Source organism: Pyrus communis, chromosome 11 (assembly GCF_963583255.1).
Source record: "Pyrus communis chromosome 11, drPyrComm1.1, whole genome shotgun sequence".
Lineage (NCBI taxonomy): Eukaryota > Viridiplantae > Streptophyta > Magnoliopsida > Rosales > Rosaceae > Pyrus > Pyrus communis.
Window position 1 is genome coordinate 13,810,904 of NC_084813.1, and position 19,294 is coordinate 13,830,197.

Consider the following 19,294-nt stretch of genomic DNA (forward strand, 5'->3'; position numbering starts at 1 on the left):
GCTCCAACGCTGGAGTTGCTCTTAGTTGCAACTTCTTCAAACCATGTTGAAATTCTCGCCCTTCATAAAGATGTGAATGCTTCTGGTTGAAAGCCATTGTTGAGCATATTCCAAGCACTTGCTAACTTTCTTCCGTCTTTGACAGTGAAGGATACATCATGGCTAAGAATCTTGTAAGATTCTTCATGGCTAAGAATTACTTACAAGATTCTTCATGGCTAAGAATCTTGTAAGGGATTCTCTTTGCCATCTTTCTTTGTTGCATAATTGATTTACAACCAACCGGATATGTAAGTGAGATTACATATCATTGTATATTTAATTGTTATATATCATTGTATATTTAATAGTTTCACTGCATATTTAATTATTATAATTAAATTAATTCCAATTATATGCCCAAAGACCCAATAGTGGAACCTTGGCCACTATTAAATTCAAAAATATTAAAAACAACCTACGAAGCACATGGTATGTTTCACTTGAAAGAAGTTGAGATTCCACCATAAAACAAATTGACAATATAGGGAGTAACCTAACTCTTTATAAGCAAGGTTTAGTAAACTTCCGATTTGGGACAATTCTTCACATTCTCACATGCTCTTCATGTGTGACGAATTTTCAACCATAGATTTGGTGACATGGAGGAACTTTGACCTTTGGGCTTCACATGTGGGCAAACCTAATCTCATATCATAAGGAAGTTAAGGTTCCATCATAAACTCAGTGGTAATATGGAGAGTAACCAAACTCCTTATAAACCTATAGAATGTTTGATAAGCTTCTGACATGGGACAATCCTTCACATCTCACGAACAAAATAATGAAGCACAACTTAGAGTTTTATACAAAATCAGTGTGAATGTGTACAGCTTGACATCGATGCATGCTAGTATGATACTGGCCTTGAAACTTGTTTCACTCTAATCAAGCATTACCACAACCTACCAAGACAATTCCAACCTATAGCCAGACTATACCAACAAGGTCCTAATTAGCAGCCAAAAATAGGGGGTTTCTCAGTGTTTCTGGTAGACAGATAGGACAGAATTTAGTACTTTCATGTCAAATTAGACAATGTATTTTGATTTGGGAGGACACTAAGGACTTTGTTGCAAGACGAAACATTTGCTTAGTCATGCAAGACACATTGTTTATTAATCTAATTGAAGATCCAATGAAAGAGCTAGTGAGTGACTCAATACAATGATGGCACCACACCGAATGGTGGACGGAAGTCCACATCTCACAAGACAGTTTATGTTGGCTAAAGTGTATCAGTTTCCAGATTTAGAAAGCTTAGTCCATACGGTTGCTTAATAGAGCTGGGATTCTAAACCCTAGACATCTAGTAGATGCATTGCCCACATGGCTTCTTTTCTATTTTACTTTAAAGTTGAATCTTGGTGGGAGTGATTTTTCTTTTGAACTCCCTTTGCATTGCCCCTCGCCCTGCATCTCGAGAATAAAATTTCGAAACCTGGGCAACGTTCTATGCACAAGACAAACTCGTACTAACTTGGTGATGCGCATATTTTGAATATTTTCACTTGAGGGACTCTTAAGAATGCAGTGACGACGTACGCATGTTGTGGATATTTTCACTTGAAGGGTTTCCTCTTGCAACTATGACATAAATTTAGCATAGTACTGGTCCAAAAGATGTTTGTCATGTGTTAAAAAAGGTGCAACACTCTTCCAATAAACGCGTGTTAAGTGATGAATGTGTGACGAGAGAATATGTCGAGAGTTGAATATGTGAGGATAATGCAAGGGCTTATAAAATGTTGACTACTTCTCATATTGTCAATTGGTTTTATGGTAGAACCTCAATTTCATCATAGTATCAAAGCAGGTTGTCTCGTATGAAAGCCCAAAGGACCACACATGCTCACAAGTCACTCAATTGTTGTCCGCCTACACGTGTAGAGGCGTGTTGAGAGTTGAATATGAGGACAGTTTGTCTCACATCGGTGAAGAATATATCAATGATGTTGGGCTGCTCCTCATATTACTAATTGATTTTATTATGAAACCTTAATTTCTTCATAATATCTCTCATTTTACTTGTATTTGTATTGTATAGTATTCCTTTGAATACAGTATACGCGATCACTGATTCACCCCATGGATTAAGAATTACAGTGTGGCTTGGCGGTGTCAATCGTGTATCATAAATATAAACCACAGAACATCTTACACATAGCTCATTTAGTTCTTCGACGTGCGAGTGGTAAATCGTACATCTCAGAGGGTGCACAATCTCACATGTTGGTTTGTTTAATTAAGTTACTTGGCACCAATGAAAGGGTTTAGTTTAGCTAAAACTTGCTTTGGAATTAGGGTTTAGGGTTTATTTTATGTGGCATCATGCAATGTGTGAGTGACAGAACACAACACTCAGTCAAGTCAACTTTGTTTCGTCTCAATTTAATCTCCATGATTTTCCTAAGATACTGTTTAATTAATTATTATACTGTAAGCAATCATGCTTAATCATGTTTAATTAATCCAGTGATCTAGAAAGAAGCAAATTATGCAGTAGATTTTTTCTTTCCCCCTTTTATCTTTTTTGTTGCCTTTTTTGGGAAGTCAGGAATGAAATGAATGATGGTAGTTTTTTCTTAGGTATTTTAGGGATCTCATGATCGTGATCGTTCATCGTACATCTTGCGATCAGAAATCATTTCAAAATTTAAATTTTAAAATTAAATATAAATAGTATCTAATGAAAATTAATTACACGATGTATGATAAATAATCATGATCACGAAATCCCTAAGAAAATGATATGGCGAGGATTCTTTTCCGTAGTTTTGGTAAAAGTCAACCCTCCATCCTTGATACACGTGTTGGCCCGACAATACATGATGGAGTCACTTTGTCGTGACACGTAGCTAACTGCTATAACCTAACCTCTTTCCACACCGGTAATCCACAATAAGACCATTGGATCCCTTCATTGGATTGGAGAATAATACTATAAAAAGAAAATGACATCAGAACACGTATTTTTCTTCTTCCTACTCCTCTTAAATTTAATTTTATTCTTTAATTTTTCTTTTAATTATTAGATTAGCACATGCTTACATATTTTGTGTGTGAATATATTTTATTTTATAAAGGGAGAGAGTGAGAGAACGTGGGAGGTAGGGTGGGAAGAGTCTTTTACTTTTTATTTTTTATTCTTTAAATAAGAAATATGTTAGCATCGCATGTATACCATTATATACAATATTCAACAATGCTTTTAGTCCATTTTCTTTCATGTCTTTGGCGAAGCAAATTTTGTAACTTATGCTTTTGCCTTGATTGGTCAAGCTTCTTTTGATGGGCAACTTTAGTTGAATTCGTTGCCTCCCGGAGCGCTTGGGTGTGGGATTTTCTTTCGTCTATTTGCCCTAGGGGCTTTGCTTTTAATTTCTCTTTTCTTAATAAATAAAAACATCACTTTCTTTATTAAAAAAAAATAGAAAAACTCACTGTTTTATCAATTTTGCGAGTCAATGGGGATATTTAAGTAGGAATCTTGAAAATGGGCAGTCATCAGATTGTTTGGTATGTTCGATTCCAAACCAATTATGTCTTCATATATATCTAGGAGAGATTTGTTCTGCTCATGTTTCAATGAGATTCTCTGTAACATGTTCTTTTTCATCTTAATAGTGTATTTCCTGCATATCTTGTGACGGTGGTCAAAAGATGAGATCATACTTGAAATATCTCTTGGGGGAAGTTTAAATTTCCAAATCATTCTAATAACTTGACCAACAAGACCGTAGCATGCAAGGTATATTATTTGTCGCTATGTTTTTTCATGTATGAGACTGAAAAGTGTATGTTTTCATTGCTAATAATTTAACTTGAAATTATTATATTTATTGCACAATGCAATTTTATCCTTTTAATGCGAATTTATCATGGTAATGCTAGGAAAACTAAATATATAGATTAAATTTTGTAAATTAAATGATATGGAAGTTGATAATTAGATTATTACTTAAGTGTTGATTAACTTGTTTATTTCTTATTTGTAACACACCATTTAATTTGTAAATTTAGTCTACGAATTTAGTTTACCTAACATGTGACAACCCATCCTGATTAATTTTACGGGTTTTACGGGACGGAAGGTTAGTTTTGTATTTTCACTTTGGTTTTAAAGATTTTTTTTTTTCAAAGGGGTTTGTTTTGGTTCTTATATGGTGTGCCCAAGGTGGAGCCCACAACTATTTTGGTGCCCCGGTTCCTCTCTCTTCCTTAGCTGCCACGTGGCAGCTCATCCCTTCTCTTCTCTTCCCCGAGCTCACTCTCCCTCTCAATTCAGTCTCTCTCTCACACAACCCTCTCTCCCTTAGCCCTCTTTCCCCCGAGAACCAACCCATACACCCACACCTCCACACCACATCAATGACAACAACACCACCACCCACCACCAGGGATGGGTATTTTCTCTTCCTCCCTGCACATTGGTGTTGCCACTGTTCAAAGGATCCTCTGGCAAGTTCCTACTTCCTCCGACATGGAAAATGAACTCAGATCATTTACCCAGATTTTGACGAGGAAACCGTGGCATTCCCGGCCATGACTGGGCCTAATTATGGTGCGTTTATTAGTGGAGATTCCATCATTCCTTTTTCGCACGGCTCTTCCACGACAGAGTATCTGTGAGTGGACCCCTTCTAAAATGCATGTTTTAATAGTAGAAATGCATACATGAAAAGCATGATTTCATGGTTACGTTTTATGAGTAAATTAGATTTACACTTATGATTATCATGTTTTACTTAGAATATTTTGGAATACCATACTTTATTGAATTTATGTTCTTGTAGTATATATGATGGATGACTATATGCTATTTATGAACATGTTTTTAAACTCTTTGTAGTATATATGATGGATGACTACATACTATGGAGATGTTTTGAGATATATGTACCTATGTTTGGAAAGAGTATATTCAATGTTTTTGTGCTTATCTATGGTCATTGTTCTCCCTACGGGCGAAGATACTTGTATATTGGCTTCGGGCCGGGAGATGTTAGTACTATGGGTAACTATGATACCACTACTTAGCACATTATATATGATATATATTTTTGAAAGGTTTTATGGCATGCTAGGGTTTTCGAAAAACCTACTACTTATTATGCTATGTGTTTTCATAAACTTTAGGGGTTAGTACGTTGAATAATTGTTTCAATACTATTTATATATCAACTTGGTCCACTCATGTTTTGTTTTGCACCCCTTAGAATTGAGGTGTACAATCCCGGCGTCAAGACACTTCCGCATTGGCACCTTCGAGTCCTCTCGATGTAGGACCCGTTCCTTTATTCATTCAGTTTTGTATTATTTCTTTTTAGTGCTCTAGATTAGTAGTATGCTCTGAACACGTTCCTCAATTGCATATTCATTATAATTAAATTCATAACTTTTATTTATGTTGTTATTTCTCATGCATGTCAGTATGGCTTCTTCAACTTTAGGTGTTGGCCAGCACGTGCCAACCCTAGTGTTTGGAAGATATCAAGCTCGGGCGTGTCAATTTGGTATCAAAGCGTGGTTGTTCAGAGCATAGTTAGGATCTTCTATTACTTTAGTACTGTGTCGATCTTGACATCATTTAGATGTCACAACTTCTGGATTTGTTGTCTTTTGGCAAGGTTATGCAACCCTCATTCTGGGTGAATAGTCACATCCTATTGAAGATTGAGAATTTTCGTGTCAGGATTGTGCCTCATCGGTGACGTAATGGATTGTTGGACGACTTTCAACATTAGACCGATACTTTGCAACATGCATTCCCCAGGAATGGCAGGCAAAGTCGTATCTACGGTGAAACAGAAAAATCTATGTGGTAATTTGGTGGGATCGAATCATTGTCCTCAGACTCGTTCCCACTGAAGAAATTCGCATGGATCCTTAGGACAATTCCCAATGTTTGTTCTATTGATAACCTTCTTGCTTATTCCAACAACGAAGTCAAGTTCACTAACCATTAATTGTCAGTTGTACGTCAAATTCTTCAAACGTTGTTTTTGTCTAGAGCAGATACTTTTCTTAGGAGTTTCTTTGGTAGCCGAAGTTATTCTTAACAAATCCAAGGTTGTGACAGTTGGAAATCAAGAATCTTCTTGAGTGTCAAGAATTACGAAATATCATCGGTCTTGTCAATTTCTATCCACAGTTGCCCACAATTCTTTGACCATAACCCAAACCCTCATCTTCGGCTAGGGAATAAATCAGTTTTGTATAAGATGTTGTCTCACCCAACCATTGTTCATATACTCCTTGATGACACCAATAAATTTCGAATTTGTCGGTGATATCTTACTGAAGTTGTCATTGTGCACTGAGGCAACATATTGGTGCGCTCTGGAAAGGTACAACAACGCGGTCAAGGTGAGAATTGGATGATCTATGCACACTTTCACATTGCAAGGCAAAAATGGTAATTGTGCACCCTTGGGAAATTTCTACTTGTTTATCAAGACAACAATGTGTTGTCGATATTGTGGGTTGTAGACTATGATATTGATGGCTTATTCGTTAGGTTTGTTAAGCAAGTGGGCAGGTAGACTCGTCTACAATAGTGGTTACTATTTAGTTATTGTTGGGGCTTGACCCAAAAACACATATGTTCTCGGAATACATGACGTTTCGAATGCTTGGACGAAACCCACATTGATTTTCGACTTTAATTTTCAGTACGGGTATTTCAACTCACCTTATTTTAGCTATATTTGTACTTCTGACGTTACAAATGTTTGGTCGAGTCATTTCCACTTTAACTGTTGAGTTCAGTACGAGTTTTCAACCTTTATGTTATTACAGATATATTTTGATGTTATCGCATATTACGTACATACTTTCGACCTTAAGTTATTATATGTTTTTGACTTTATATCCTTATAAAGCGTGTTTCTACTTTTACACTGATGGGGGAAGAAGGTGTGAGCCTGGAGGCACAAAAGATGGAATCATTGCAACCCGATCGCGATGATGTGGCATTTTTCCCTTTTATGCAACCGCTCTTACTTGATTCTTCTTTACAGATATATTTTTCTTCTTGCTATTTTTCGAGTAGTTCAGTGTAGCAAGTTATTTCAAATTTTGGGACGAAAGTTTATTTAACAGGGGTAGATTGTGACAACCCATCCCAATTAATTTTACAAGTTTTATGGAACAGAAGGTTAGTTTTGTATTTTCACTTTGGTTTTAAAGATTTTTTTTTGTTTTTTTGAAAAGGGTTTCTTTTGGTTCTTAAATGGTGTGCCCAAGGTGGGGCCCACCCCTGTTTTCGTCCCCCAGTTCCCCTCTCTTCCTTGGCTGTCACATGGCAGCTCGTCCCCTCTCTTCTCTTCCCTGAGCTCATTCTCCCTCTCAGTTCACTCTTTCTCTCAAACAACCTTTTCTCCCTCAGCCCTATCTCCCCCAAGAACCAACCCACACACCCACACCTCCACACCACATCAACGACGGCAACACCACCACCCACCACCAAGGATGGGTCTTTTCTCTTCTTCCCTGCACAATGGTGTTGCCACTGTTCAAAGGATTCTCCGACAAGTTCCTACTTCCTCCGACACAAAAAATGAACTCGGATCATTTACCCAAATTCCAATGAGGAAACCATGGCATTACCAGTCACTTCCTGGCCACGACTGGACCTAATTATGGTGCGTTTATTAGCGGCGATTCCGTCATTTCTTTTTCGCATGACTCTTCGACGACGGAATATCTGTGAGTGGATCCCTTCTAAAATGCATGTTTTAATAATAGAAATGCATACATGAAAAGCATGATTTAATGGTTATGTTTTATGAGTAAATTAGATTTACACTTTATGATTATCGTGCTTTACTTAGAATATTTTGGAATACCATACTTTATCGAATTTAAGTTCTTGTAGTATATATGATGGATGACTATATGCTATTTATGAACATGTTTTTAAACTCTTTGTAGTATATATGATGGATGACTATATACTATGGAGATGTTTTGAGATATATGTACCTATGTTTGGAAAGAGTATATTCAATGTTTTTGTGCCTATCTAGTGGTCACTATTCTGCCTATGGGTGAAGATACTTGTATATTGGCTTCGGGCCAGGAGATGTTAGTACTACAGGGGACTATGATACCACTACTTAGCACACTATATATGATATATGTTTTTGAAAGGTTTTATGGCATGCTAGGGTTTTCAGAAAACCTACTACTTAGTATGCTATGAATTTTCATAAACTTTGGGAGTTAGTACGTTGAATAACTGTTTTAGTACTATTTATATATCAACTTAGTCCACTCATGTTTTATTTTGCGCCCCCTCAGGGCTTAGAATCGAGGCGTACAATCCCAGCATCAAGGCACTGTCGCATCGGCACCTTCAAGTCCTCTCGGTGTAGGACCCGTTCCTTTATTCATTCAGTTAGTTTACCTAACATTACACATAAATCATTGGTAGCTAACATATATTGTTTGGCTCATTCTTTAATAGTTTAAACTTTTGGATTTAATGATTGTGTAATATGGTATAAAAAATAAATATGAATTATGCGCATATTTTGACATTTTTCAATTATTTTTGACAATGATTGATTGAGTTACTTAGCTGAAACATCTTTCTTTTTTTTTTTCTTTTTTTTGGGAAACCTCGACAATACGTGGGAGAATTTATTTATAATGAAAAAAAAAGTTACACCTAGTTAATAGGGGAACATAAACCTAACCACTTATAATACAAGAAAAAAAATATTAAAAATGCATGAAAAAGAAGGGGGACATAAACCTTACCCTTCAGGAAACGAAAACAATAAAGATACAAGGAAAAGAGAAGGGTGGGAGGGGGGAACATGAAATCTATCCCCTAGCCAAACTTAAAAGTCTAAACCTGCAAACCAAGTTATGCAACATCACAGGGTTAAGGAAAACAAAAAGAAGGTGAAACAAATCTATATGTCGATATGCACATTAATTTGAGAAGCAGAAGCCAGGAATGCTAGTATAGTCTAAAAACAAAGCAACACGAGTTGCCAATGAAGGAGAATCATGTCATATCAAAGTTGGAGAAGACAAGATCATGTTAGCAAAATTGTTCGCAACAACATTTCCTTCGCGATATATGTGAGAGGCGTAGAAAGTTATTTTCCGAATACGGTCCAAACAAATAGACCATTGTGTACGAAGAGGCTAAGAATGATCAAAATCAGTCGATTGGATAGTAGAAATAACGGGTCACTTTCCAACCAAAGATAGTCTCAAGCCCGCTGATATGCAAACTTTACATCAATAATAATTATTGATAATTCTGTAAAGAGAGAGTTGCGATGGTCAATCCCTTGGCAGAAACCATCAAGAAAGTGACCATGGCAAGACCTGAAAACTCTTCCACAAGCAGCAGGACCAGAATTTCCTTTGGACAAACTATCTATATTAAGTTTAATCTAGGGAAACCAAGGAGAAGGCCAAAATATAGGAAGAATAGTTGGCGCCTTGTGAGGGATAGGCTGGATCCCCAAAGAAGAAAGGATACAAGTGTCAAATTCTTGAGAATAACCAGGAATAAACTTTCCATGAATAATCTCATAACTGATAGACGTGCAAGGACAATGAAAATAGATTGGGATCCCCCCCCCCCACCCAAACAAACAAACAAAAAAAAAAAAAAAACAAAAAAAACCCCTATTTCAAGCTATCCAAACAGCCGAAATAGTAGAAAAATCCGCAAAAATTTAGAAATTGTGCAACTGTTGGAAAAAAGGCTTGCATAATTGAAGCATCTGTCTATCCGCGTGCACGTTCATAATGGGTTTGCACCAATTCCGTTGCATTTTTGTGCCTCTCCACGTGCATCCTTCGTTGCATGTCTCTATCTCGCTTATTTTGGGATAACTTAAGTTTTTGGAGTCTAATGGTTGTCTTACATTTTTTTTTTTTACTAAAACGAAAATTAAGTTAAAAACAACCATTAATTGCCGAAAGGGGTCCATGGGATCCTCCATTTAGACAAAAGGATCCATGCATGGAATTATAAGAGAGTTTTCTGTGCCCTACAATATTTGAGGCAGGTAAGATAATGAGGCGGCAGTCCGGTCAGTGAGGGACATTCCCACGCTAATTTGAGATCCTTGATGGCCTATTATTTATGACCCCATACCCCTCCTTTATTCTAATCTAACATAATATATACTGCTAATCCTGCATGCTGCCCATCCCTTCAAGTTACTACTTATAAGTCTAAACTGTTTGTCTTGATCTGCCGTTAGTTTTTCAATTTATCCTCATCCATATGGTAGGCTCCAACTGTTATCTGCTGGGATCCTAAAATTTGTTATATATAGGACTCAAAACTGAATTATGTTATAGCCGAGAAAAAAAGCACTTTTAGACGAAGGAAGAATTTGAGTGACAAAAGCTAGCATTGTAATTTGTTATGTTTATAGACTGGACTTAAAACTGCATTATCATAATAAGATGCTTTTTTTTTTTTGGAGGAAATTTACCCCATTTGTCATCTGTGAGAAAATGCAAGCATAAACAGCAAAAGCACTGCTGGAAACAAGAGTAAACGGTAGACCAACTATTTATACTAATTTTCAAATTATGTGATGTGTCACCAATAAGAAATAAATACGTTGATCAACATTTAAGTAATATCGAACATCAACAACCATGTATATGGTTTACAAAATTTGGACTAAGTAGTTGGTCACCAAAACAATAGACTACACATATATATGCTGCAATCCGATGCAAATGCATTGGCAACATGCGAAATTGTAGAAATTTTTAATTCAAAGTACGACTAATGTGCATGTATTTAGGTTAGAAGAAGAAGCTTGTGGAATAGGTGGTGAAAACCATGTAGTATTAAAAAGGGTTCCATTAGTGCACAACTAGATAAAATGAAAACTTGTTTAGCAAAGACCCATGTATTTGAAAAAAAAAATTAATATTTGACAGTCGGACTAGATAGATTGTGTAACCTCCTCATAAAGAAATTGACTTATCTGTATTTAGATACAGCTCGCTTGTAGGTTATTCTAATGCAAGAGTTCCACTCTTTTGTGAGTGGATGACACGAGAATTTCTCCTGTATTCAGTACAATTTGGCTCTGTATTTAGATGACTCTCAATACATGAATCCTACCTTTTTCAAAGTTACTTGACTAACTAAGTAATCAGGTAACTCTAACGTAATTTTTCTCATATGACACACTACAAGAATCGTAGAGAGATTGGTTTCAACGTTTAAATGAGAAGCTAAAAAGGCTTTCATGTCGAGCAGATGTTCCAGAATAATGGATCCGCAAAATCAGATTGACCCATGTGTCATTAAGTATGTGTACGGATTAAATTAGATGAGTAAAGAACTTTTTTTTTTGGACAAAAGATGAGTAAAGAACTAAACAGAATGTTTTACAGTATATATATTTATAAATATATGTGTGTGCGCGAGTTAGTGGGTTATGGGAGTGTGAGTTTATATAAGAGAGAAAAAGGTGGGAAAAGATAGGCTAGATACAGAGATATAAAGCCACCCTTGTGTTTTAGGAACTTGAACCAATAGATTAGTTAAACATCCTTCTCATCTATTCTTATTTGATCAGCGTGGCCGTGAAATTCAACAAATCCGAAGTTGTTTAGTTTTATAATCCCAAAGCTCAATTCTTATTGGCTTTTAAGATCTACCCTTCAACACCTCGCTTCTGCAAACAAGTTAACTTCTCCAACTCTCCTCCTCCTCCAACCATCTCCTCCACCCCCTTTCTGTCAGAGGAGTCCAACCACACACTTGTATCTTAGAAAATGAAGGTGAATCTTTGTTTATGTTACATACTTTCATGTGTACTGTTTATGTTTGTGTGTTAGAGAGAGAGGGAGAGAGAGAGAGAGAGAGAGAGGTTGGTCATTTGTTCGTTGAGCTGAAACATGCTCGGGAAGGCTGAAAAGTGAGGTTCTCTAATGTTGGTGGTTTTTGGTTTTTTTATTGCAGCTTTTTAGTTGGATGCAAAATAAGATCAATGGGAAGCAAGGAAACAAGAAACCAAATACAGTTTCTACTACAACCCGTAAGCATTCTTCTTCTAACCAATAAATTCTTTACGTTTGTTACTTTTAAGTTTTAAATGCCATGGTTTTCGTTTTAATCTGAATGATATGATTTGCTTCCTATATAAGTAGGATTTTTTTCTTCAAGAAGCTATGCATCTTATAGTATCTTTAGCTATTTCAGTCCAAAAATAATCTTTGTTAAAGAGCTGCACTATGAAGAGCCGCTCATGCATGTTACATGAGTTGGGGATTCTATAAAGAACTTATGTTACTAAATTAACATGTATCATTGGGGTACTGACATTTTACTTCAATAAATCAAATTACAATAAAAATGAAAAATTATTTTTTACTCTGCCCTCCTCCACATCAAAAACCCAAAAAAAAAAAAAAAAAAAAAAATTAAAATCAACTAAGGTCATGTTAATAAAGCTGACATGTACTAGATTTATAAAAAATATAGATGTAATATCTGGCTTATATATTAAAATAGATCTATTGTCTTTACAAAATAAAATGAAATAAATAAAGCTGCACTATTTTCAATATGTCCCTTAATTTCTTTACTTCTAATTATCATTTTGGGATTTTGTTATTTAATTATGTATGCATTGTGTAGATCATGCAAAACAAGAGCCACGTGAAGAATTTAGTGACTGGCCTCATGGATTACTAGCGATTGGAACTTTTGGAAACAATGAATTGAAAGAAAATAATGCTGCTCAAAGCCCAGATATTCAGGAAGATCCGTCTTCATCCGAAGAAATCCTAGATAATTTCACGCCAGAGGAAGTTGGTAAATTGCATAAAGAGTTGACAAAACTCTTAACGCGAAAACCAGACATCGAAAAGAAAATCGCAGATCTTCCGTTGGACAGATTTCTAAATTGCCCATCAAGCTTGGAGGTTGATCGCAGAACCAGCAATGTGCTTTGCTCCGATTCATCAGATGATCACAAGGATGAAGATATTGAGAAAACTATTAGTGTCATACTTGGTAGATGCAAAGACATATGTGCAGACAATAAGAAGGCAATTGGGAAGAAATCAATTTCTTTTCTTCTTAAGAAGATGTTTGTTTGTAGAAGTGGGTTTGCACCGGCACCAAGTTTGAGAGACACACTTCAAGAGTCAAGGATGGAGAAGGTATGTGCAAACTTACATAAACACATATGTAAATGCACCCAAGTTCGAATCCCTCTCTTTGCAATTCAGAATAATAAAAAAAATTAATCATAACATGCATAGTAAATTATGTTATTAACTAGTTTACTTAGTTCCATTAACATCTTGATTGATCATATCCATTACACAATTTGGCTTACAGCTTCTTAGGGTAATGCTTAACAAGAAGATCATCAATCCGCAAGGCACTCCTCGAGCATCATCAATGAAGAAATACCTCGAGGACAGACAGAATCCAACAATAAGGGAAAATCACAATGAAGATGATACAAAAGAGAAGATTAATGATGGATGTAAATGGGTCAAGACAGATTCTGAATGTAAGTTCGTTTTTCAATTTTTTCAATGGCTTGATTTATAATATGCTCACACTTTTGGGGGAAAAAATAATTAAGGGAACCAAACTGCACAAAATCTGGATCTGATGGTTGCCTGTTTTTCCATCGCAGATATAGTACTAGAAATTTGAGGTGCCTCTACATTACTGCCATTCTTACTAGTTATTACCAGGTAAGAGAAAACCTTTTTGAGCATGCAAGTTTACTGTGTATTATCTTCCTAAATTATGAACACCACCTTAATATCGGCTTTTTTTTTTTTTTTTTTTTTTTTTTTGCAGCTTCATAATTTATGAACTCAAATACTCGAAATTTCAGAGGGTCAACAACGAATCATCAATAAGTTCATCCGCGGTGGCTTCCGAGATAACCACGAAAAAAATGCATGTATGATTGAGACGGCTTTTCTATTTTGGTGCCGTTGTTGATTCCGTCTTTTTTCATGGTTGCCTGTGCAAACACAGTGCAATGCCATGTTATGAAATTCCAAGGGGACAAAGGGATTTTCTGTAGTCTGTGCTGGCAAATTAAGCTAGACAATATCTACATTTTTCATCCTATTTTCTACACATTTATCTGTCTTTTCTTTTCTTTTTTTGGCTGAATTGCTATCTTTGTAATATAACATGAGGTGTGATAGGATTTTTACCACCTACAAAAGTAGGAATAAAAATACTTAAAAATACTTGTAAGAGAACAAGGTAGTTGTAGTATGAACAACTTAAGCAAGGTTGTTCTCCACAACGATTGAATGAATAATTTGTATTTAAAAACAATTTAAAAAGGTCAATAAGAAAAATAAATTAAAAGAAAACAGTTTTGAAAATCAATTTAAACACTAAGGTTCCGCGGTCACAATTAACAATCCTATGCAATTTTACCAATTACTTATGAATATCCACATACATGCTTTGAAGGTTAGGTTTTCCTAATGTATAGTTTCCTCGTGATGTTCAAGCAAAAACATATATCTAACATGCAATCTATTTGTGATGTCCAGATCAAATATAAACATGCAAGACTCATTAAGCTTTGTGAAAACCCTTTGAAAAACTATGCAACCCTTAAGAGCGTGATGTTCGCCTTAAGTAAACTTGCAATTACTAATCACAAGAAACCATACTCAATTTTAGGGTGATATTCCAACAGAAATTTTTTATATAAGGCAAGGCCTAGATGCAAGCTACCAGTGCCTATCGGCAAGAACTAGGCTTGGTTAGTAGTGCCTGCCCATTCTGTCTTGTCCGCCTGCTGGCCCATGAATTCTTCAGATCGAGTTGGCATGCGGGGTGGACAGGGACCGTCAAAGAAGTGCCTCGATACGCCACAGCCACTACTTTGACTCCTTTTATGCAATAATGAACTTCATGAAACTTTCTCAATTCTAGGCGTCATATTACTTGTTTAAATACCCTAATGATCACGAATCATTAAGACAATTAGATAGTTTAAACACGGTGACCAATAATTCAAAACAAGCATGCATCCCTTCATAAGCAAATTAATAAAATCACATATTCATGCTAAGGCTTGTGACCTCGCCCTAGCAAAAGGACTAGTTACTTATAATCATAGAGAAAAATATTATTAAAAACATGGATAGAAAACACCTTGTAAATAAACTTGAATCATCAAAGGCTCTCTAAGCCAAATTCTCCAAAATAATGCATGGCAAACCCTAATGGCTAAATAACCTTATTTATATTACTACAAAATAAAATCCTTCCTAGAAAAGCTTTTCTAAAAACTAGGAAATGTGATAAGTTAAGAGAAACTAGGAATCATAATCCTAACCAAACATGGAAAATCTGCCCAGCCGAGAATTAGCCAGGTTTCTAGACCTTCAGGACCCCAAAACTGGCCCAAAACGACTTGAATAAAATATTAGGCCCTCCTCTTCAAGTTTTAAGAAGAGCCCAATTCCAAAATCCATCATCTTCAAGCCCAAAAATCACAAATAAACTTTGCAACCCAATCTACCAATACTGTGCGCTGGGCGTAAATTAATTCACCACGATCAGATGCTTTTGGATAAAATTATGAAATTTTGATACAACCTTCTTGACAGACTCACGAACTCACTCCAATAGGAATCACTCAAAATTTTCACCGTTTGACTACTTTATGCCCAAAATAGAGTTGCATGTCTTACATTGAAAATACATCAAAAAAACATCAAAATTTCATCAAAATAATAACCAAAACATACCAAGAGTAGGAAAAATATATAATACAAAATCGACTCATCAAGGTGAATAAATATTAGATTGACATGAACTTATATTAAGACTTTGTTCATTATCAAGCAACATAAATGTTTTAAAAAGCAAAGGCATGGGCAAGCCGTTTCACGGATAGCCTGCTTAGGCGAAAGTCTTGAGGCTCGCCTCACGAGACTTGATATATATATATATATATATATATATATATATATAAAATAAACAATTATATATAACATATATAAACTATATAATACATTGTAGAGTCTTAAGTAATCACATCACAAACAAGTTTAACCAAGCAATCAAATTAATCAAACAAATAGAGTGGAAATCAGACATGATGGAAATGTTGCCAGATGGAAAAAAATCTGGCACCGAAATCATATTTACTCGACGAAATCGTTTGTTCGTAGGGTTAATCTAGTCAACATTTTTTGTTTACTCAAAATCTTTATGAGACGGCAATGTTTCTTAAGGTTAGTAACCAAGAGTCAGGAAAAAATTGGCGCCAAGGGAAAAATTTGGCGTGCAATTGAATGAGTTTCACGGAGCAGATGGGTCATTCGTCGAGTAAATAGTAATTTCCCGATGGATTGTTTCGTCGGACAGAAGCATCAGGTCATCTAGAAAAATTCAATGCTGACGTGTGAAAAAAGAAGGGAAAACAAAGTTAGGCGACAAGGTTTTTAAGTTATTGCGAAGAATGCTTCTGTCGTGTAATCAATATGTCACATTTTAGCTCAGTGCTTGCTGCCATCTCCCCCATTTTTCCCCTCATCTCCTTTTTTGTTTCTCTGCTTCTTACAGTTCTCCCTCCACATCCCCTATTGCTTATCCCTACATCTCTCTCTGTTACACACAGTGACACACCCCGACCCGGAATGTCTACCTGGACTCCAAATCGAGTTGTGCAGGCCAACACCTGGAAGGTGACGAAGTCATAAAGTGTAATGAGGTGGAAAATGTGAATAAATTTAAACCTATAAGTGACTAAATGCAAGAGTGCACATGTTATCGGGATTGAACCTAATTCACGCGTGATGTCAGAGCATAAGTATAGTACAATAAAATTAGGATAAGAATTATACCTTAGACTCATTTGAGACTATGTTGGACAGGCATGTAGATGTCGTATGCGGCCATGTGATCTAACTTAATCTTGAATTGTCCAGTTCAGACTCTTTGGGAGTGCACTAGTATGTGTTTAGGGTTTGCGATGAATTTGGCTAAGTTTCATTTGTGGAAAATTTTGTTCTATCCTCCTATTGTTCTTTGAGTGCATAGTGGATATTTGTCTGTAATATCTACATTGTACACTTAGGGAACCTTGGGGAGATGTTGCCGAATTGTTTACGACCAAAAATAGTTGGGTGATTTGTAAGCCACAACACAAAAAGTACACTATCGAATGCAATAGGATCATCACCAGAGGCATAAGGGGGTGATATTCTAAATCATTTTGTTCACTAAAACCTCTTAATACAAGAGTAATGGACAAGAAGTGGATCAAATTACAAAATCGAGGTTCTGTCTGATATATGGATGGGATCAACAATTTTATTAATTTTGCAAAGAATCATGTTAATGCTCAAAACCGTATTAGGTGTCCGTGTGTGAAATGTAATAATTGTGTGTAGATGACACTGGACGCAGCCCGATATCACTTGTATTTGAATAGGATGGTACACACTTACTGCAATTGGACTTATCATGGGGAATAAAAAATTACAATGTCAACGGCTTCTGATACTGGGACAGTTTCGCATGAACCTTCTACATTTGGTCGTGTTGATGATGACCAAGTGATGGACATATTGAATGATGCTTTTCCCAATGCTTCACTTAATATGGAAGAGAAGCCATTCATGGACCCCAAGAAGTATGATAAATTATTGATGGAAACTGAGCGAGAATTGTACCCTAGTTGTGAAGATTTTTCCGTTCTAACAGTCGTTCTAGAGTTGATGCACAAAACAATGTAATATGACCAATCAGAACTACGATATGATGATGGAAATTTTTAAATGTATGCTTCAAAAAAAAAAATGCATTGCCTTTAAATCAGTCTAGGTCGAAAAAGATCTTGAAAGGTCTCGGTTTGGGATATGACAAGATCCATACATGCACGAACAATTGTATATTTTTCTACCGTCAGTTCGAGAAGTTAGATAAATGACGTAAGTGCAATAAGCCTTGATATCGAAAGAACAAGATTCCAAATAAGGAGTTGTTTTACTTTCCTTTACACCAAGATTACAGAAATTGTACACGTGACCCATACTGCACGTGATATGAGGTGGCATAAGGAGGCACGGGTTAATGATGATGTGTTGGGGTATCCGGATGACGGTGAAGCGTGGAAAGAATTTGATAAAATCTACCCCGATTATGTTGCAAAGCCAAGAAATGAAACAACATTAAATAACATTAACCAACATACAAATTATATAACATAAAAAAAAACATTTAACAACATGAAACTTAAACAATATTTTTAAAAACATTTAACAACATAAAACTTAAACGCCTACTCCATGCTTGTGGAGCCAAAAATATTCACAAGACGACACGTGAATTTTTGGATAAAGAAGACAAAAATACACTTGAGGCATATCAGGATTCCCACGCGCAAGTAGTGGGCAATCATCCTCAACCAAGTCAGAAATGCCCAAAAAAGGTAACAATTCAAAAATTCATCTCATCAAATCCTTCTACAAGCTAATCTCTAAAATTTATTTCACCCCATATATCTTTTACCTAATTTCCCTTTTTTAGCTAAATCAATTAGCTAATTATTACATAACCTAATTATCTATTTATTCTAAATATTCAATAACCACCAAAACATTCCCCTTATGTTTAATTAGCCAATTAATACCTATTAAAATTGGCTAATTAAACCAAAATTAAACCCAAAAACCCACCTAATGGCCTGCCACTCTTTCTCCAAAGAGGATTGGCCCATCGCTATAAATAGGCTCCCATTTTCACCAAAAGATCATTTCACACTCTTTCTAAAATTCTCCAAAACTCTCAAACACTTTTCTCTCTAAATTCTAACTTTAGCATTGGAGGTTCTTCGGCCAAAGCCCTCCCCATTCATTGTGGGCGCGTGAGGCTCTTGGCCTCGACCTAAGGTGTTATTTGTTTTGTAGGTGCAATTTTGTCCAAGATCAAGGAGGAAAAAATTGCATCCACAATGCTTCTTTTAGCCTAAAGATGTGCAACAAGATCCTGTTGTAAGTACTTGTTTGTGGCACGAGAACGTATCATTCTATAGCCTCATGTACTCATTTATAGAGATACTACCAGTTCTTGAAGTGCTTTACCTTCCCATCAAGTTTTTGAAGAAGGGGTAGATTTTATCAAATTCCGATTACCTTCCCGATTATGTTCACCCTTCTTCAAAAACTTGATGGGAAGGTAAAGCACTTCAACTTGACTACTACATCAACAACCGTCAATACAATATGGGTTATTACT

At 35.9% G+C, this 19,294-nt stretch overlaps 1 protein-coding gene across 1 annotated transcript; it reads left to right on the top strand.

Annotated features, from left to right (window-relative positions):
* The first annotated feature begins 11,820 nt into the window (after positions 1 to 11,820).
* On the top strand, positions 11,821 to 13,720 carry LOC137709038 (protein DEEPER ROOTING 1). The gene is made up of 5 exons (XM_068448182.1): positions 11,821 to 11,826; positions 12,008 to 12,083; positions 12,686 to 13,212; positions 13,394 to 13,571; positions 13,701 to 13,720. The coding sequence occupies exons 1-5, from the start codon at positions 11,821 to 11,823 to the stop codon at positions 13,718 to 13,720; spliced, it is 807 nt and encodes a 268-aa protein (XP_068304283.1).
* The last annotated feature ends 5,574 nt before the right edge of the window (positions 13,721 to 19,294 follow it).

Bases quoted from the DNA above. Each gene is read 5' to 3' on its own strand.
- LOC137709038 (XM_068448182.1), top strand. The intron at 13,213-13,393 runs GTATGTGCAAAC...TTTGGCTTACAG, and splicing joins AAGAGTCAAGGATGGAGAAG to CTTCTTAGGGTAATGCTTAA. The intron at 13,572-13,700 runs GTAAGTTCGTTT...TTTCCATCGCAG, and splicing joins GGTCAAGACAGATTCTGAAT to ATATAGTACTAGAAATTTGA.